This window comes from Podarcis melisellensis, assembly GCF_964234715.1.
Source record: "Podarcis melisellensis genome assembly, chromosome: 4".
Classification (NCBI taxonomy): domain Eukaryota; kingdom Metazoa; phylum Chordata; class Lepidosauria; order Squamata; family Lacertidae; genus Podarcis; species Podarcis melisellensis.
Genome location: NC_138531.1, coordinates 25922256 through 25943205, shown reverse-complemented (window position 1 = coordinate 25943205; position 20950 = coordinate 25922256). Strand labels below are relative to the sequence as shown.

General features: G+C 43.0%; 1 protein-coding gene and 1 long non-coding RNA gene across 3 annotated transcripts in view; one reads left to right on the top strand and one right to left on the bottom strand.

Moving 5' to 3' along the window:
• Nucleotides 1-20950, top strand: part of CARS2 (cysteinyl-tRNA synthetase 2, mitochondrial) — a 45029-nt gene that overhangs the window by 10065 nt on the left and 14014 nt on the right. For both annotated transcript variants that reach the window (XM_081908215.1, XM_081908216.1), the window contains exons 7-14: nucleotides 64-193; nucleotides 2145-2278; nucleotides 6723-6787; nucleotides 10087-10153; nucleotides 10513-10651; nucleotides 14628-14751; nucleotides 18859-18957; nucleotides 20029-20289. In XM_081908215.1, coding sequence (XP_081764341.1) covers nucleotides 64-193; nucleotides 2145-2278; nucleotides 6723-6787; nucleotides 10087-10153; nucleotides 10513-10651; nucleotides 14628-14751; nucleotides 18859-18957; nucleotides 20029-20289 — 1019 coding nt within the window. The remainder of the gene's footprint in view (nucleotides 1-63; nucleotides 194-2144; nucleotides 2279-6722; nucleotides 6788-10086; nucleotides 10154-10512; nucleotides 10652-14627; nucleotides 14752-18858; nucleotides 18958-20028; nucleotides 20290-20950) is intronic.
• Nucleotides 2291-6714, bottom strand: LOC309368372. Its single transcript, XR_014167746.1, has 3 exons — nucleotides 5958-6714; nucleotides 3188-5373; nucleotides 2291-2814 (listed from the first exon to the last, which is right to left on the bottom strand). It is a non-coding gene; the product is annotated as an uncharacterized lncRNA (long non-coding RNA).

The window sequence follows — 20950 nt, the reverse complement described above, 5'->3', positions numbered from 1 at the left end:
TCTTTTACACACTTAACTCATTCTGAGCATCTTTGTTAATGCGTCACCCCTTGTTATTGGCAGCCGACAGCGATAAGCGTAACGTGAAGGATTTCGCTCTTTGGAAGGCAGCCAAACCTCAAGAGACGTGCTGGGGTTCTCCCTGGGGGAACGGAAGGCCTGGCTGGCACATTGAGTGTTCAACGATATCAAGGTCAGCCGGTCTGGACTTCTTCGTCTTTGTTTTTTTATGAGCATGCATTAGAAAGCGATTGACATGTGAGTCACGGAGGGTTTCTGTTGAAAACAGTTTAAATTTTTAATAAGTGACAATTAATGGCAATTGCAGTTTGAGGGAGAAAGCAAATAATGAAATCACATTTTAAGGACAGCTCTTTTGAGTGGAAGGGCTGCAAACTAAACGCAGTAACATCTGATGCCTTTGTAGCCCACATCTTGCACTTGCTTTGATGCGCCGTGGCAAGTCAGGAGAGCACACCAATACGAGAGATGCAATGATCCTACAGGGGAGCCAAGCCAGTGATTCCTAAACTGCGGTTTACAGTGGACGTTCAGGTTGAGAACATGATCCATGCGGGATGCATGTTCGCAACCCGCAGTGTTCGCAACCCGCATCTGCGCATGCACGGATTACAATTCGGCGCTTTTGCGCATGCGCAAAGCGTGATTTAGCGCTTCTGTGCATGCACGACCACCGAAACCCGGAAGTAACCCATTCCGGTACTTCTGGGCTTTGATGATCCGCAACCCAAAAAAAGCAACCTGAAGCATCTGTAACAAAAGGTATGACTGTACAATGTTATTTTAGGCAGTCTGCAAAGCCAGAGTAGAAACAGAGAGAGAAGCTGGCATACTTAAGGCTTCCTGCAAGCAATCTGGTTAGCCCTTGAGATACTGAGCTATCCTGAGCCATTGGCCTGATCCTACAGGTTCTTCTTACTTTGACTTATCTGGAGTTTATGGCGGTGAATGTCGAACAAAATGGCAGCTCCTACGGTCTGTGCATCTGTACTTGGAACACACAAGGTGACATCATTTTTAGGTGACAGATAGGCAAAAGGACAAGTCTTTGTAGACCTAGGAGTGCTTCCCTCTTCTCCACTTCATGCTGTCTGTTCAGTTCAGCTGGATTGGGTCCCCCAAAGCACTTCAACTCAGAAGCCATTTCAAAAACAGCTTCTAATGTAGTTCATGGAAAACAAGGGACCGGAACAAGTAGTCCTCAACAAAATATATTTCCTTTACTGAGAACAAATTGTAAACTGCTTAGTCAATAAAATATCTATAAGCAATATAAAATAATGATCAGTGTTGTTGTCCTCGGTCTGTCTTGAGAGACAATGGAGATAGGTAGTCTTTGACAATCTGGAAGCTGGACTAAGGCTGCAGTTCCTCTGCCGTCTCAGTTAAACTCTTTGGGGCTGAGATTACAGTGTTTAATAAGGGTAAGGCCACTTCCATCTAGAGGTAAACGGAAGTACTGCAGCATTCAAGTAAGTGGCTCAATTTAATGCCATCCCTTTATATGTGTGCAAGGGAGCAGAGAACAGGCACCTCGTACTGGATGGAACTCCAAACACTTTGTTAACGGAGCTCAGCTTGCTGGTTAATTTGGCAATAATGAATGACGCCATCCAGAACTATTGTGCTGCAGTTGCATCTGCTTCTGCCTTATTGAAACGCTTGGGCACAATTGCTGCTGGTTGCAACTGTGGTTGCCTTGTTCAAACATTGCATTTGCTGATGCATACCCAGGCATGGGTAGGAAAAGCTCGCTGCACAGACTGTCCCTCTGTGGCTCTTATTCTGCAAAAAACACCACGGCCGATTGAAATCAGTCTTAGAATCCTGGAAAAACACACTTTGCAAGGTGCTCCTCTTAAACTGGCTTTGCCTTGTAATGTTTTAAAAAATCACACACACACACACACACACACACACACACACACACTTCATTTGGCTAATAGGAAACCTATATATAGATGATTCCTTGTATGATAAACTTAAGCTGATGCAGTGGTTTGAATAAATTCCAGAGCTGGCTCCCAATTCTTCTCTTTACTGAACTGTAACAGGAATGTGTTTCTCTGTCTTTTTTCTCCTCCCCTCCCCCAACTCCCACTCATTGATTGCTTTTGTTGTAGTCTGGTGTTTGGAGGACATTTGGATATCCACACTGGTGGAATCGATCTTGCATTTCCTCATCACGAAAACGAAATTGCTCAGTGTGAAGTTTATCATCAGTGTGAACAATGGGGAAATTATTTTCTACACTCTGGTAAGTGCTTAAATAAACCCTTTTTTGCTTTTGACGTCCCTAGCATTCCATTTCATTCAGTTACGCCGATCCGGACAAAATCAAGCTTTTAAAGGTAACATTTAATGAACATAAATTACCGCATGTCGTAACTTAATTTTGATTCTCTTTATCTGTTCTTCTGTTACCTCTCAGTGCCTGACAAACACAGTTTGCTTATTGAGACTACAGATGTTACTTGTGTATTGTACTACTCTGCAATATGGGGTGTGTGTAAGTTTATGTTGGGCTTTTCTGAATGAGTCAGCGCAATATTTTGGAGCCTCTCCAAGCCATCTTCCTACTAGGGATCAGCTGTGGCAGCATAGAAGTGGCCTGTGCAATTGGATTGACTCACAGACCGAGCTCAGTACAAATATGAACTTGGATCCTGTGATCTGTGAATAAGGATTTTAATTCCATTTATTAGTTGCAACATAAGGAGTCTCCAAACTTCCAAAATTTTAAGATCATAAAGCAAATCAGAAGAACAATTTGTGTATGTTACATATTAAAGCCTCGGCCCAGTATACCTGAAGGAGCATCTCCACCCCCATCGTTCTGCCCGGACACTGAGGTCCAGCGCCGAGGGCCTTCTGGCGGTTCCCTCATTGTGAGAAGCAAAGCTACAGGGATCCAGGCAGACGGCCTTCTCGGTAGTGGCGCCCACCCTGTGGAACGTCCTCCCATCAGATGTCAAAGCGATAAACAACTACCTGACATTCAGAAGACATCTTAAGGCAGCCCTGTTCAGGGAAGTTTTTAATGCGTGATTTTAGTGTATTTTTGGTTTCTGTGGAAGCCGCCCAGAGTGGCTGGGGAAACCCAGCCAGATGGGCAGGGTACAAATAATAAATTATTATTATTATTATTATTATTATTATTAAAGACATACAATAACCCATAGAACAGACCCAATAAAACAGCAGCAGATCTTGAGCAGCAAAGTAATATCAAGAAATAGCAAAATCACCATCAGCCACCAGTTGGCTGGAAAAAGAGAGAAGTTAATGATGGCACTACGTGGACTTCACTGGGGAGAGGATTCCACTATCAGGGAGCTGCAACAACAGACCCTCTCAAAGGCACCCTTGCAGCTCCCTCTATAGCCCCATTGAAGCCTCTTTGGAGTTGGGGGACCCAAGCGAACAGTGTGGGATAGGAGGTGAGCTGTTGGATGGTTGTGGGAACTTACCCAAAATCTTGAAGAGGAACCTTGTATGAATGGAGCTACAAGTTCATCTGCCTGATTTTGGGTCACCTTTTCAGTGCTGCCCCCCTATGCTCTTTCCCACATTGCTCAGGAAAGTTCCCCAACCCTCTGGATAGCCCTTTTGGAAGCTGTGGGTGGTGGGGAGAAGAAAGAGGACAAGTCCTCTTAGGTGGACTTCTTTCCATTTGTGGTTTTCAAGATGGAGGCTGTTGTGCCCTCCTGTGTGAAGCTCTCCTCCTCTTCAGCAGCCTTCGGGTGGGGCACATGACATTTGATTTGGCCCTCTGAGGGGAGTGGAAGGGAGAGAGGGAGCATGATGTCTTCCGTAAGGGGAATTACATATCCCTGTCCTTCTTCATGTGGACATTACCAGATCAGGGCTCCAGGGGCCTTTGTCCTACCACAGATATTAGGAAGGAGCATTCTGGGATATTTTCACATCACATCTCTTATTGGAGTGGGAACAGTAAGGAAAATAGTTTTGCTCATAAAATGTGTGCATGAATTGACGAGAGTAAGGCAAGCCCTTCTGAAAAAGAGTTGCCTCATGTGTGTCTGTTTTTATTTGCGAATGTATCCTAGGCATTGGTTTATTTTAAGCCTGTTGATGCTGCTTTAGATTTAGCTGCTTTTAAGTATCTTAGTACTACCTTTTCTTGTAACAGTATGAAACAAATAAATACCCAAATGGTGAAATTTCAACAAGCAGTCAGCCTGGTTCAAACCATTTTTACTCTTTTTGCAGAGTCGAGTCATTATTTCTGATGAATGGGTTTCCCTGTTCCTATAATATATATACAGTGGTACCTCGAGTTACAAATGCCTCAGGTTACAAACGCGTCAGGCTACAAATTCCGCTAACCTGGAAGAGTTACCTTGAGTTGGGAACTTGGCTCCAGGATGAGAACAGAAATCATGTGCCAGCGGTGCAGTGGCAGCAAGAGGCCCCATTACCGAATGCACGGCTCTAGTTAAGAACAGTTTCAGGTTAAGAACAGACCTCTGGAATGAATTAAGTTCATAACTAGAGGTATCACTGCATATATATTTAGGATGCAACAGCCTACTTAATATTGTAAATCAAAATGCTGAAAGATTCTGAATTTTTCTACTAGAGATATTCACTCCATTATGTTTAAGACGTTGCTTTTAAAAATTACTTTCTTACACGTGCATGCTTCGAATGATGTAGAGTGCTATTTGGGTGTTCAGATTACCTGTATCTGATTAATTTACTTATCTCTACCTTTCAGTGGCGCTATTGTGAAAGCCAGCATGTTGCATTCATTAACTGATTTCTTCCTCTTCTTCTTCTTCTTCCCATAACTTAATGTGAATTATTCATAGGCAATTATTATTGAGTTTCAGAAAATAACTTGTCTGTGTTCCTTAACAGATTGTAGAGTTTGGGCAAGCTCATTAATGGGACTCTATTCAAGACTGCTTGCCTCTCTTGAAATATTTGTAGAAGGAGCTGATGGAGAAAATGCACAACTCTCTCCCCCTCTCTCTCGTGTGTGTGTGTGTGTGTGTTTAACAGTACAATGGTGCACAACAAAACCTAAGAATCACTTCACACAGTATATGTTTCTAGCACACTTCTATGTAGAAATTGAGTGAAAGCCGTGTGCAGATTGTCACACACGATGCCCGCACACATGCTGTGGTCATTCGTGACTTCCTGTCACATACAGGTCCCAGTGGAGTCATGCTGTGCGGTTCTTGCAAAGTATTGTCCATGGATAGGGTTTCCTTCTGTTTCTGCCTTTTCTCAGAAAAGAATGAGGTAAAATGGTCCTTGGAAGCCATCTTGGGCTTGAAAGTGGCACTTTGCTTATATAATATTATTGATTTGTTTAAACAGCTTACCGTATTTTTCGCTCTATAGAATGCACCACAAGACGCACCTAGAGGGGGAAATCAAGAAAAAAAATATTCCCCAGCCCCAAAGAGCAAAGAAGCCAAGACAGCGAGCAGGATCCATCCCTTGGCTTCTGCCATAGCCGCGCAACCTCTCCAGCTGGGAGCTAAACCTCTCCAGCGTGGCTAAAGAAGCGTGGCTAAAGAAACCAAGGCAGTGAGCGGGATGGATCGCGCTCGCTGCCTTGGCTTCTTTAGCCTTGCGCAGCCTCTCCCGGCTGGAGAGGCTGTGCGCAGCTATGGCAATTCCCCCACCTCCTGCAAAAGCCCACAGGAGCCGAGCACCCTTTAAGGAGCGCGCAGCTTCTGTGGGCTTTTCTACGAGGAGGGAGAAGGGACTGACTGGCCGCGTCAGTCCCTTCTCCCTCCTGGGGAAAAGCCCGCAAGAGCCGCGTGAAACTTGTGTGCGGTTTTCCTGCCTTGGGGGCTTTTCCTGCCTGTCTCCCCCCTGCATTCACTCCATAGGATGCACAGACTTTCCCCCTTAGATTAAGAGGGAAAAACTGTGTCCTGTGGAGCGAAAAAGACGGTATATACTACTTGGTTACAATAGTCCCTACGTGGTATACAGAAAATATAATACTGAACAGGTGAAAATTGGTTAAAGCTATTAAATCAAGCTTACAATGCCTGCTGGATTAAAAGTCTTCGGTAGGTTTTGGGGTCAGGGGTAGGTGGACTGTGTTACCTCAACTGGAAGGAGGTTCCATAAAATTGGGCCCAGTTTTATGAATGCTCCATGTATAGCAAATGAAACAAAGCCCATATGTCTCAGCCCATTTGTTTCTGTTGGGATAGGGCCCTGGGATTGTTCCTTAATGTTTTAGTTGAAGAATTTCCTGGGAGTGGGCGATTTTGATCTGTGGTGCTGCAAATTAAAGGGCTAGTTGTGTTTGGGAATATTTTAGTTACTGTAATAGAGAACGAAAATGAAAATATTGGCCTTTCTTCCTAGCACTGAGTAATAGTAATGGGCTTACTTAGTTGAATATTACACCCTGCTTGCTTCAAAATCTGGAAAACCCTACATTAATATGCAAACTATTTAAACCTAAAGCAGCTACAAGGCACATGACCAAATCAGTTACAGAAATAGCAGCACTGTTTTTAATATTTTAAAAATTCTTGTTCCTCTCTGTTCCTTAATATAGAACAACAAACTGAGTGAAATAGACTCTGGTCTACTGTTTTTAGCTCCTGCTATTCTGAAAAATAATTTAACCTTGTTTTTGTCTTTTTTTAAAAACTCTGCTCAGAAAATAAAGCAAAGTCATCTTGCTTTTGTCATTCCAGGACACCTGCATGTTAAAGGGAGTGAGAAAATGTCAAAATCACTGAAAAACTACATAACCATTAAGGTAAACTGGCACACACTTCCATTTAACTTGAATCCTCTGAACAGTTGCCACCACCGGGAATGTGTTTTTTCGTTTTTTTTAAAAATCAAGCTCCTCTCAGTGGATTTGGCCTGTACAGGAAGAAACTTGAAGAAGGAGCTCTTAAGATCAGAGGGTGGGATGGAGGAATGCTTGAGGCCTGGCCCAGCTCATATTCGAGATTACCTGTGCCACCCTGGGCATGTCTACTTGGGCACAAGTCCTATTGCGTTCAAGAGGACTTGGTCCCAGGCAAGTGTATTTAGGATTGCAGGCTCAGTGCAGAAGAACATTCCCATCTTCTAACTAGGGCTGGGCCATATCTGGTTTTCATCATCATGATATATCACCAGCTAAGCATTATGATATTAGGATGTCTGAAATGAGGATGGAGTTATGTAGAGACATTGGCTGCCTTCACAGTTTTCCCCACATTGTGAATTTTGCATAGCGCACTCGCACACACACACACACACACACACACACACTATTGCCAAGTCAAAAATTATGAAAACAGTATCATGATATGAAATTCAAACCAGCTCTGGACATCGCCCAGCTCTACTTCTGACTCTGCACTTGCTTTAGCTTCATTGGTTCATGAGAGGGACAAAGGTGGCGTTGTGGTCTAAACCACTGAGCCTCTTGAGCTTGCCGATCAGAAGGTTGGCAGTTCGAATCCCAGCGATGGAGTGAGCTCCCGTTGCTCTGTCCCAGCTCCTGCCAACCTTGCAGTTCGAAAGCATGGGAAGGTAAACGGCGTTTCCATGCGCTCTGGTTTCCGTCAGGTGTTCCATTGCGCCAGAAGTGGTTTAGTCATGCTGGCCACATGATCTGCAAAGGTGTCTATGGACGAACGCCAGCTCCCTCGGCCTAAAAGCAAGATGAGTGCCACAACTCCATAGTCGCCTTTGACTGGACTTAAGGACTTAAGGGGCCCTTTACCTTTACCTTTGATTCATGAATTTATGTCTAAGCAGAGATAGCAGAGGATTAAACAGGTATCAAAGAGAACACGGCTCTGTATATCTATTGTAGTTGTATTGCACTAATCCTCCAAGGAATCCTTGGGGACCTCCTTGAGGTTATTCTACAGTATCCATGATTCTTCACACCACATCAAAACGTTCTGTTTAACAGGCTTTTTAAAATGTAGTGTTACTTGTTGCAGTGAGGATCATTGGGCCCTAGTTGCTGGACCATGGGATTCTGGGCCTGGTGGGAGTTGAGTCTAACAACATTTATATCCAGCTCTTGCTCAGAGGAGGCCATCGTTTTCCCTTATTTTGTCCTCGCAACATTTTTGAGGTCCAGTGTAGCGCCATCCAATGCAGTGAGTCCAACTGTGTTCAGGATAGCAGCCCAAGGCTGCAAGCTTACCTGGTAGTAAGCTTCACTAAACTTAACAAGCCTGCTTTCTTGAGTAAACAAGCAGTAGGAAGTGTAAAGCAGAGGTGGGAAAATGCATAGGTTTCCAGATGTAGTTAGACTTCAGCTCCTTCAGCCTCAGCCAGCATGGCCCAAGGCTAGCATCTTGTCCACCATGCTAGCTTTAAAAATGCCTGCATGTTGCTGGGAAGAGGACATCGTGATAAATTCTTTGGAACGCAAAGGCGACATTTTGTTCGCCTGTGGATTTTTTTGCACGTCCTCCGCAAATCAGTTGTATATTGTAACTGGGGGGATCTTTTGGATGGGCTAGTTAGCATAGTAATTGATGGGTAATTTTTCTTCACTCATCTTAAAGAAAAAAAAATAAACTCCTTAAGGTGAGTTTCAGTCCACTGACCCAGACTTCCACTTGTTTATTCATGAGAAAACTCTCGTGTGGAACCCCCCCCCCCCTGAAAATCTGCAGGATGGACTGCTTTCCTTTTGTCTCCCTTCACATTTAGGAATGAACAGATTCCAAAGGACTAGTCAGGCGTCGTTTCCCTCTCTTTCTGGACTCAAGTTGAATAGTGTCTGTCAAGCTGTGCTTGTTCTTTTGAGTCTTCCTTCCTGGTACTCTCACCCCGAGTTTAGTTTAAGTTGCTAACAGTTAACAGTATAATATACTCTCCTGTGTCCTGCTCGGAAGACAGGACATAAAAATAGTGCTTCTAATATTGAGCAGAGAGAGTATCTGCATTTCTTATACCTAGGAAGCCAAATTCAGATATTTCACTCAGACTGTAAAATGATGCAGATATACGTCATGTGTTTAGATACACACACAATATTTGCTTTATTCTGAGCCTGCCCTTTGTGTTTTTGGAAAATTTTTGTTACATTTTTAATTTTGTGAAATACTAATGGGTTCTAGGAGGAAGTTTAGCAGGCAGTAACTAGGAGGTACATAGCCAGAAGGAACATGGGGCCCATTTGCAACCCTGGGTTTCTGTGCATTCTGACATTTCTGCAGCAGTGAGAACTATTTCACTTTAAATGAAAACTAGAAGCTTGGGTTTTTCCACTTTAAATGAAAACTCAAAATTCCTTGTCAGATTCTGCTGCAATCGGTGCTCATGGAAGCAGGGATTGCTATCTGCCTTGATATAATCCTCTTTAGAGCCAGTGTGGTGTAGTGGTTAAGAGCGGTAGTCTCGTAATCTGGGGAACCGGGTTCGCGTCTCCGCTCCTCCACATGCAGCTGCTGGGTGACCTTGGGCCAGTCACACTTCTCTGAAGTCTCTCAGCCCCACTCACCTCACAGAGTGTTTGTTGTGGGGGAGGAAGGGAAAGGAGAATGTTAGCCGCTTTGAGACTCCTGAAGGGGAGTGCAAGGCGGGATATCAAATCCAAACTCCTCCTCCTCCTCCTCCTCCTCTTCTTCTGAGGTATATAATAGCAGAGGGTCGGGGGCTTTGAGGTGTGTGGAAGGACTTGGGATTGTGTTTGTTAACGAAGGTCTTCCTGTTGTAAACTGGAAGGTCTGTCCCAAACTTGCAATCCCAGCCCTGTACGCAAAAATTTAATTCATGTGAGTATTGAAGGCTGAATGATGATGATGATGATTTCCTTTCTATCACACCTTTCCTCAAAGTTGCTGAAGGTGGCCTGCCTCCTCCCCATTTTATCCTCACAACTCTGTAAGGTAGGTCAGCCTGAGACACTGTGGTCTTCTAAGTCCTAGCCCAACACTCTGACCACTACATGCAATCTGGGATTTTGCAGCGTGTCGGATTCTGTCATGGAGACTATTTTCCATTACTGGTGATGTCCTTTATGACCCTCTTATAACTGTAGGTTATAAGGAGCGCTAGAGCTTAATGTGTATTTCTTTTTCACTTTGTCTTTAGGATTTCCTGAAGAAGTTCTCACCTGATCAGTTTAGGATGTTTTGCTTACGGAGTGGATACAGATCATGTAAGGAAAACTCCTTTGAGTAGAGATGGACTATCCATAAAATCATAATTACGTATATGCTTTGTGTGCACATTTATAAGGCATATCTTTTGGGTTGGGGACTTTTTTTTGAGAGTGCTATGATTTTGGGGGGTGAGGGGGGTTTTTTTTTTGTCTGTACTCCTGAACGTCAAATCAATTTTCAGATGTAGCCCTGTGTTGGCTGGTGGTAGGAAGAGTGAGGGGGCCGTTAAATCCATTCCCACACCTGAGCCACGTGAGATTAATAGTTTTTAATAGTAGCATAACCATTGTTCTCTGTTTATATAATAATGCTGATGCTTTGACGGAACAACATAAAGCTGAATTTATTTTCCTAGCTGTTGAATACAGTGATGACAGCATGAATGATGCAAAGAACGTTCTTCAGACAATCTGTTCTTTTGTGAGCAGTACACATGCCTACATGAAAGGACAACTTTTGTGTGAAGCCGTTAGAGAAGATCTACTGTGGGAGAGGTGAGTGTGAAGGCCTGTTGTGTTGTGTGTTATTGGCCTGGCATGTGATAAAATCCTGAGAAGTCACCACTTCAGCTGGCACGCAACAACTGCCTTTATATGCTTTCTTTATAAACAAAGTGAGAAAATAATCCCTGCAAGTAAAAATGACATGCACATCAGAGAAAGAGGTTTCAACTCATCCTGTTCCCGGCATGTTAGGGGTTTTTTTGCTTCCAGAGTACAGCATTGTTTTTTCCTCCCGGCTGTGTATTTTGACCCCTTCTATTTTGTAGTTTAGCCTTCCTTGAGTTGTCCTTCCTTTGATTAATTAGCATACCCTGTTCACTTTTTTCTTTTAATAGTTTTAAAGAGAGTCCAGGCACAATGCAAGGCTGTCGCATATCTCTTCTATTGATTGATTATATGGTCATGAATCAAAATCTATTCAGTTGTATTAGTGAAAAGAGCCATATTCTCTGAACACCAGCTTCTGACGCTTTGTAATTTCTTTTCCAATAACACATAAATCTTTCCTATTCCTCAAGAAACAGATTTATAGATCTTCCTTCCCCGAGTTTAATACCGTATATTATCTTCAATAATGCTAATGTCTTCCAAATTTTAATGAATTGGATGCTAGGAATTGCATTTCTACTCTGGCCACTTGCAGTAGCCATGTTTGTGGAGATTAGGAGTATCAACTGAGCTTCATTCTCAGTTTTGGTGGGATCCAGTGATACAGCCGCAGGTATGGCTGTCTTTATATATATATATATATATAGAGAGAGAGAGAGAGAGAGAGTGTGTGTGTGTGTGTGTTAATTTTCATTTTTCTACATGTCAAATTTTTTAAAAAATCAAACTTTGAAACATCCAATGATTTCCCTTCTTCTCCTTCCATTGCATTTATTTTAATGCCGCCAGCATTTTGAGCTGTGTACAACTCTTCTATGAATATACGTTCTTCTTGCTCTCTTATTCTGTGGGTTAAACCTGCAGGTTCTGCATATTCTAACATCTTAAGTTGTCAGTCCTCTTTACAAGGGACCTCACTCACTTTCCATTTCTGGGCCAACAAAACACGGGCCACTGTTGCATACATAAATAAACTTTTCTGGGACCTGGAAATTTGTGTCTGGGTTATTCCCAACAAAAAGGACTCTGGTTTTTTTGGGAAGGTAAATTTAAACATTTTTTTCAGCTCATTATAATTCAGGCATAGGTAAACTTGGCCCTCCAGATGTTTTGAGCCTACAGTTCTCATCATCCCTGACCACTGGTCCTGTTAGCCAGGGATGATGGGAGTTGTAGTCCGAAAACGTCTGGAGGGGCGAATTTGCCTATGCCTGTTATAATTCTTTTCCCAATATTACTTCACTTTTCTGCATGTCCACCACACATGGAAAAATGTTCCTTCTACTTCTTTACATTTCCAACACATAACTGATTCTGCTTTACACATAGCTGATTCTGCTTTATAAATCTTAGCCAACCTACTGGGAGTTAGGTACCATCTATGGATTATTTTTAAATAGTTCTTTTTCAGAGAATAACACGCAGGAAATTTCAGATCACTTTTCCAAAGTTTCTCCCAGAGGTTTAGGTCTATATTGTGTCCTATATCTATTGCCCAGTGTTTCATTGATGCTGTAACTAGCTTGTCATTTGTTTTCCATTTCTAATAAGAAATTATACATTTTGGACAAATGTTTATCCATATTTTGTAACCATTCTTTTTCAAATTGTGAGCTTTGGTCTGGAAACCCTTAAAAAAAAAATCTACCTTAAATGTATCATATAACTGGTGGTATTGTAACCAATCCATAACATGGCTTCTTAACTTCTCCATAGAAGGGTTCTGCAAAATCCAGCAATTCCCATTTTCTATCCATATTAACTCTCTTAATTGTAATTGCTCCGATGGGTGATTACCGTAAAGGTGTGTTTTTCTTTCTAGCAGATTTTTATATTTCTCCCAGACTCTACAAATTCTTCCTGAGAATGTGGTTCATAAAACTCTTACAGATGTTAGCTTCCCCATACCAAAGACACGCATGCCGGCCAAATTCCTGAGAGAGGAATAATGAGGCAACTTGCTGCTGGAGTGTACTATAGCCTAGCAACTGCGGCTCGACTGCCGGGATGGCCTGGCTCCTAACAAAACTGAGTGGGATCGTTGGGAGCTTGCTTTGGTCACTGCAGGACCCTGTAATGTCCTGGCCGTCCCCAGGACTTCCTTTGGGGTGCTCATTGCCGAGCTACCCCAAAACTCCCAAAAGCAGCAGCCGGGTTGCTGCGATAGCGGCACCAGCTGCCTTCTCCCCTCGCAGCAAACCAGAAGTCCAGGAATGGCTGTCTTAAAATGACTAGAATGTTAAAGGTAAAGGTAAAAGGACCCCTGACCATTAGGTCCAGTCGTGGCCAACTCTGTGGTTGCGGCGCTCATCTCGCTTTATTGGCTGAGGGAGCCGGCGTACAGCTTCCGGGTCATGTGGCCAGCATGACTCTGGCTAACCAGAGCAGCGCCCGGAAACGCCTTTTACCTTCCCGCCAGAGCAGTACCTATTTATCTACTTGCACTTTGACGTGCTTTTGAACTGCCAGGTTGGCAGGAGCAGGGACCAATCAATGGGAGCTCACCCCATCGCGGGGATTCGAACCGCCAACCTTCTGATCAGCAAGCCCTAGGCTCTGTGGTTTAATCCACAGCGTCACCCGACTAGAATGTTAGTGTACGTATAAACCTATACATTCACAAAGATCATTCGGAACTCTAAGCACCCACATATTAATGCCAACGTTCTCCACTCAAAGATTGCAGTGAAAACGTAACAATGATTAGCAGAAGGGAGTTTGTTCAAGGCGGCTTCCCCAGTCTTTTCATAGAGCATCAGTTACGTGGCAGAATATTGCCCAGCAAGCACCTGCCATTGGTTGGTGACAGCTGTAGCCATTCGGATTTTTCTTCCCTGTTATGCACACCTTTGGTATAGAAATGGCAGATTTCAGGGCCACCGCTAGGCGTGATGGCTGCAGAAACCTTTATCTGTCCTTTTTAAAATAATAATAATAATATTTTTAATTAAGTACAATTTAGAAAACATACATATTTACAACAAAAGAAATATGAAAGAAAAAGAAAATACATATAACCAAGGAAAAACAAATAGAGAATACTTTGTCTCTTTTCATATTTACAGTTATTTATACCTCTATAAAATGCTATTCACAATAAAGGAGTGAAATGAAAGATAAGAGATCAGAAAAAAAGAAAAAAGAACAAAGAAAAAATAACGAAGTAAAAGAAAAAGATCATAGGTGAAATTTTTTTTAAGTTGATAAGTATTCACTATAATACATAGCCATTTCCCATCTATATTTATATTCAATTGTGTTTTTAATAATCTGTTCGTCAGATCCCCTGTTCTTCATATTTTCCCTTTGGATTTCCTTAATGTCTCACTTTGTATTTTTTATATTACGCACAAGATTATTCTAAACACAACCAGATTTTTGTAGTCCAGCCCTGGTTTTGTAAATAATCATTTAAGAACCCCCATTGCTTCATAACCATAGTTTTGGATTTTCTCCTTATTATATCTGTCAGTTTTGCTAGTTCCAGAACCTTTATTTGTCCTAAATGCACGTACAGTGTGCCTGGAAAATGGGCTGCAGAGAGGTAACAGGCAGCAGGAAGTCTTGTAATCTCCCATTCATTTGTCCCTTTTGTTTTAAGAGAAGTATCCGTCCTCCTTTATTAGTGATTTACCAAATGGCACTTGATCCAGCTTGCGTGAAGCACTTTTGCTCCCCATGCAAAAGTTGGAGCAGGAACTTAGCTGCCTCCTGATGAAATTGTTGGTCAAACTACTTAACCTGGGATACATCCTGCCAAAAGTGCATTTTAACTAGCCGGTCGGTTTACGTCTGGGGCTTTTCTAAAAAACAACAACAACACTTCCGTTGTCTTAATTTTTTCTCCTCCTTCTCCAAGGCTAGCCAACACCAAAGCAGCGGTGAAGTCTGCGTGTGCCGATGACTTTGACACCCCCAGGGCTATTGGTGCAGTTATGGACCTCATTCACCATGGCAACAGGCAGCTGAAGGCCGTCACTAAGGTAACCCGTTAGGAGACGAAGATCAGAAACCGACCATTGTCTAAACGGTTCTGTACTGACAGGTTGGTTTTATCATTTTCCTAGGCGAAACCTGCAAGGAAAAATAAAGACAAATGATTCTCTCCCCCACCCTCTGCCACATCCCAAGACAGGCATTTATACAAACTGCATTTCTAGGATCAGAAACCTCTTTTGCCGTGTTTTAGAGCACAAAAAGTTTTATTTCCTTCTTACTACTTGGTATTCTTAGGCAGCTGAAGAACTTTTACACGAGCCTTTTTTCTTCACTAATCACACCATTTAGTTATGCATTTACAGTTGTACCTTGGTTTTCGAACAGCTTAGTTCTCGAACGCTGCAAACCCAGAAGTGACTGTTTCGCTTTGTGAACTATTTTTGGAAGCTGAATGTCTGACAGGGCTTCCGGGGCTTCTGATTGGCTGCAGGAGCTTCCTGCAGCCAATCAGAAGCCGTGGTTTGGTTTTTGAACGTTTTAGAAGTTGAATAGACTCCAGGAACGGATTCCGTTTGACTTCCAGGGTACAACTGTATTTATATGAGAGAGAGAGAGAGAGAGAGAGAGAGAGAGAGAGAGAGAAGGAGAGAGACTGAGGAGTACCCAGGTGATCTTTCGTAGAAACTGTTGTTTTCCTGAGCTTATTCTGTTCTTTCCCCTTTTCTTGCCCAAATGTTGGCTTGTTGCGAATTTAAAAGAAAAATAGCTTCCAGCACAGTTGTAGCGGTAGAGATTTTCAGGTGTGAACTGACTGGCACCACGGCTTTTTTCCAGCTGGAAACTCATTTCTGGCACCTCTCAGGTGGGTGCCATTTCCATTATAAGAGAACAAGGCAGGTATTCATGGTGAGACCTGGCACCTCTTTTTCTAGAAAAATAGCACTGGTGGCAGCGTGACGGACATTGGATCCAGGTGGAGCGGAGTGATCCTGAACTTGGAAGTCAGAGTTGTCCCCTGTTGGTCACTAGTGGTGGGCTTTGCTGCAGGAGAACCAGGAGGAGTCTGGCTCCAAGCCACCATAGACAGTTCATCCCTGTTAGTTTGCTTACAAACAGAGCAACACATTGCTAATATATGGGGGCAAGATGATGATGCACAGTGACCGCTGTTAGTATGGCGCTAGGATTATATTTACCCCTCCCAAAAAAGTTTTCCTCCAGAATGGCATGTAATTGCCACAGAGGCCATAGGAAGATTGGGGATTTATGTACTGTGTTGGGAAGGCAACCGTGAATAGGCAGAAATGCTTCCCTGCTTGTGCAGAGCACTTTGGGGCCTAATTGTGGAAGAAATTACGAGGAAATGTTTTTTGGTTGGTCTACTTTTAAGCCTATCTTCAAGCCCATTAGTGTCTAGAATTGGTGAGTTAGTTATTAAATGGCACCAGATATTCAGGGAGTGTTGAATACTCTGCCCAAGGCAAAATGTTGAAGTGTGTGTGTGTGTGTGTGTGTGTGTGTGTGTGTGTATGTGTATGTGTTTTGGGAGAAACTGCCTGCTTCCTACTTGCTTGATAACCTTCTCATTTTGAGTCTAATGGGTAAAGTCCTAAATAGCCGCTGCTTCTGGAGCACTGAACTCTTTAGTTCCATGCTTACTGTTTTTAAAGCGCCTTTTCTGTAAGCCACTTTAGTGAGCCATCTGATTGCATTAGCAAAGTTTTATCTACCTACAGCACACAAAGACACACACGGTTAACTGTTAACAAAAGAACACAGTGTTTTGGTTTTTTTTAAAAAGTATTGAATCTTGGCAGTATAGATTCTAGCTCAGTGAATATCTGCATGCAATCCATCATCTGTGACATTATTATTATTTCCTAATGTTTTGCCCCTTGTTAAATTGATTTCTTGGAATTATGATATTCGCTAAGGTGAAGTTGCTTCCCTCCAAATCTTGACTTGCCCGAGATCTGTTAGGTAACCAAGGCTGTATCGTAAAACTCTCTACAGATATTTTATCCTCCCCACTCACCACACAAGCATTGAAAATACAAAAATCCTTCACTATGGTTATCCAGGCTCCGCAATGAGAAAAGCTGGCCTCTGTAACCTGTATAAATTGTGCAAATGTGTACAAACTAGTGTTTTGACTGCTCAAGACGACGGACGAGTAAAGCTGGGAAGCCCTGTTTGTCTGCTGAACGAAATAGGAGTCTTCGAATGCTCTTGAATTTCTGTGGTTTCAATAAGTATGGCTTTCACACTGTTTTGTGCATGGCCTTTTCAACAGTAAAAGCTGGAAATGTGTGTGGAGCACTTAGATGGAGAGCTGAGTTTGGCAAAGCTAGATGTTGAACCCAGTGTTAGTACCATTGCACAGAACTGCAGAATAATTAATATAAAATATAATATAATATAATATAATATAATATAATATAATATAATATAATATAATATAATATAAATAATAATTTATTTATACCCTGCCCTCCCCAGCCAGAGCCAGGCTCAGGGGGGCTAACACCAGTAAAATTACAATAAAAATGTAACACACACACAAAAAGCACCAGTTTATTAAAATACGGGTTAAAATACAGTTTAAAATGCAGCCTCATTTTAATGGCAGCCCATAGATCAAAACCATAAGGAGAGGGAAACATAAGGGTCAGACTGAGTCCAAACCAAAGGCCAGGCGGAACAGCTCTGTCTTGCAGGCCCTGCGGAAAGATGTCAAATCCCGCAGGGCCCTAGTCTCTTGTGACAGAGTGTTCCACCAAGTCGGGGCCAGTACTGAAAAGGCCCTGGCCCTAGTTGAGGCCAATCTAAGCACCTTGCAACTTGGGACCTCCAAAATGTTGTGATTTGTGGACCTTAAGGTCCTCCGCGGGGCATATCAGGAGAGGTGGTCCCGTAGGTATGAGCATCCTAGGCTGCATAGGGCTTTAAAGGGCACCTTAAACCTGACCCTGTACTCCACTGGGAGCCAGTGCAGTTGGTAAAGCACTGGATGAATGTGATCCCGTGGCAAGGACCCCGTAAGGAGCCTCACTGCAGCATTCTGCACCCGCTGGAGTTTCTGGGTCAGCTTCAAGGGCAGCCCCGCATAGAGCGAGTTACAATAATCAAGCCTGGAGGTGACCGTCGCATGGATCACTGTGGCCAGATCAGGGCAAGAAAGGTAAGGTACCAACTGCTTGATACGGCGGAGATGGAAAAATAATATGGTGGTGGAAAACATTTTTTGGGACGGGTCAAAAGCTACCTTCCCTTAAGGATAGTCAGTTAGAAGAGCAAAGGTCAGTGATGAAGGACACAATTCTTTTCTGTCTTCCCACTTGTTTTCTCGCCGTCGAGTGTGCCGGATAAGAGAAAGAACGGATCACTCTTGCTAAATCTCTGCACTGATCACTTGCAATCGGCTTTCTCCCTTGGTTCTTCCATGTGCTGGCTTCCCTCACCCCCACATTTATCCCTCTGGGCTCCCCATGCCTCCATTGCAGAATAATGGAATGCAGTCAGCCCCATTTATAATATACACACGCGCGCACACAGTCTGATAATGTAGCTTTCTTTGTTAGTGACAACCATGATCTCATAATTTGGCAAAAGATGTAGATGTAAAATACTGGATGGAATCACAGAATTGTACAGTTGGAAGGGGCTGTTGGGGTCATTTAGTCCAACCTGCTACAATGCAGGAATTTTTCTCCTAACTTGGGCTTTGAACCCACAACCCTGAGATTAAGAGTCTTGTGCTCAACCGCCTGAGCTTATCCTATCAGCTTATCCAAGAAGCCTTGGAAGGTGTTTATTTCTGAGCTTTTCCTAGATAATGTACATTAAAAAAATCTTGTAGCAAGAGTTGCAGGAGGGAGAGTGGCTTCAAGGAAATGCCTTGCTGTCCCAAACTTTGCCCCTAGGCCTTACAAGTGCGGTCCGGCTTACATACCAGCGGCATTTTGTTTTCCTAAAATCTATGCTCTATGGCTAGTTACTGCGGTTAAGAAGTCTTTGCTCTTGGAAAGGAGGAGGTTTAGGCAATCTAGCAGATAAATAGATTCCCGCAGAGTATTGTTCGCTTTCATCTTTTGTCCGTGTGCGGAGAGATGTTATTGTTACATCAGCTCTTTTGTGTGTTTTGAAATCAGGAAAGTGGATCACCTAGGAGCGCTGTTGTGTTTGGAGCCATTCTCTCCTACATCATGGAATTCCTTCACACAACTGGGATCACCCTTGTGGAAAGACAGGTAGGAAACCACCCCACTTACCTGAGAGTAAGCCCCATTGAATTCAAGAGGACTCCGAGGAGCTATAGTTAGCATTTCGCTGTCAGGTCTTGTAGCGTCACAAAACCAGGCTTCTGACAAACTGTGTGCCTGGTCCCTTGTCCTTCGGAAAAAACATGTTTCCAGGTGATTCCATCTATATATGCGTATAATTTTTTATACGTTACTCACCCTAACACAGGGCTGTCCCTAGGTGATTTAGAGTCAAGTTTGTTGTTGTTTTTGACTTCTTCTTTTTTAAATCAAAATTAAAATTGTCCTCCTACCTGATCCTCAGAAATCTATCTGAATTGATACAGTTCCAAAGCATCGTGTTAGTCTTTGGCTTAGAAACCAAAAACAATAAGGCTGAAAATGAGAAACACTAAATAGGATGTATTTTCCTTTTCTGAAAGTCCTGATAACTGTCTCTTAATGTATTCATTTTAGTTGCGATGTAAGAGTGTTGACAAGCACCTGGTGTGCATTTGGTTTTAGTTACTGCAGTGCTTTGTTTTACATTACTTTACTTGGTTATGTGTGTTGTTTTTTTGGAGGGGAAAATAAAAACATTTATTTAAATAAAATCAAACCATTAAAAACATTCATTTAAATAAAATCATCACTACCTATCAGGACCAGTGGTCAGGGATTATGGGAATTATAGTCAGAGAACAGCTGGAAACCAAAGTTGGGGAAACCCTGGTCTGTAGGGTGAAATACACATCTGTACAAATCACCTGTCATCCTGGCTTAGTTCTGCACTAGGTGCTTTCCTTTAGGATTTTTTGCTACATTTGAAGAGGGCCTTCACTGTTTTGTTTTACTTTTTAACAAGATATATATACCCCTTAATCGAGAATAATATATTTGTTTAGAAATGGCAATCAAAACAGGCATAATTCAGCCCATTTTGTATCTTATTTAAAAACTTATTTTTAATGTATGCAGTTAAATTACATGTCTGGGTACTCCTGGTGCCGTTCTGGACATGCCGCACATTGCTGTAAGTGTGTTGCATGTTGGGGTTGAATTCGTGTTTTTGATTAATAGGTAGCTCCAGAAAACGAACATTCAGCCATGCTCTCCAACGTGATAGATGAACTGGTGAGCTTCCGAACCAAAGTGCGCAGTTTTGCCCTTGCTGCACCCGAGGCTGCGGGGGGCGTGTCCGCAGATGGTGCCCCTCTGTCGAAAGAAGCCCGGCTGCAAAAGAAAACCGAAAGGCAGCAACTGTTGAAGGACCGAGCGCACCTCTTGCAAGCGTGTGACAGCCTGCGTCGAGATCTAGCCATATACGGCATCGACATAAAGGTTCGCCTCTTTCTCTGCTCAACTCCTCCTGGCTGAACATTTCTGGCATATCTCCTCTGTGGGTTGTTTTAGGTAGAGGGATTTATTGTGATCTTTTCTCCCTTCTTCCCACTCCCCCCGCCCTCTGGAACAGGCAGCTTTCCCCCTCGCACCCGAAATGGTTAAAATACAGTAGGAGCAACAGTAGATTTAAACTTGAATGGTCGTCACGTTTGGCGGAAGCCAGTAAGACCTTATTACTGCCCTGTCTCCTGCCTTTGCAGTTCTCAGTGGAAACAACTGTTGAGCGTTGAGGAGCCTTTTTTGTTCTAAAGAGCCCTTGGGAAATTTTGAAATATTCAAGCACTCCTGTAGTTGCATTGTGAAGGCAGAGGAGTGGTGCTGGCTTTGGGAAAAAGTGCTCCACAAAGTTTACTTGCCCCATAGGTACTAGCTGTGTTTTTCTTACCTGCCATGCAAGGGGTATGTTGGGTGTGTGTGTGTAGATTTTAGAAGAGCAAATAAATGTGCAAAAGTGCTCTGTTCTTACGCATACTATTTGGATCCGAGAAGCCCATTTTATTATGAGTAAGTTGGGTTTCTGCGAAGGAGCTGTGATGATGGCAAAAGCAACCTGGGTTGCAATCCAGCGAAGGCAGACTGGGGGCCAAAGGTCCCATTG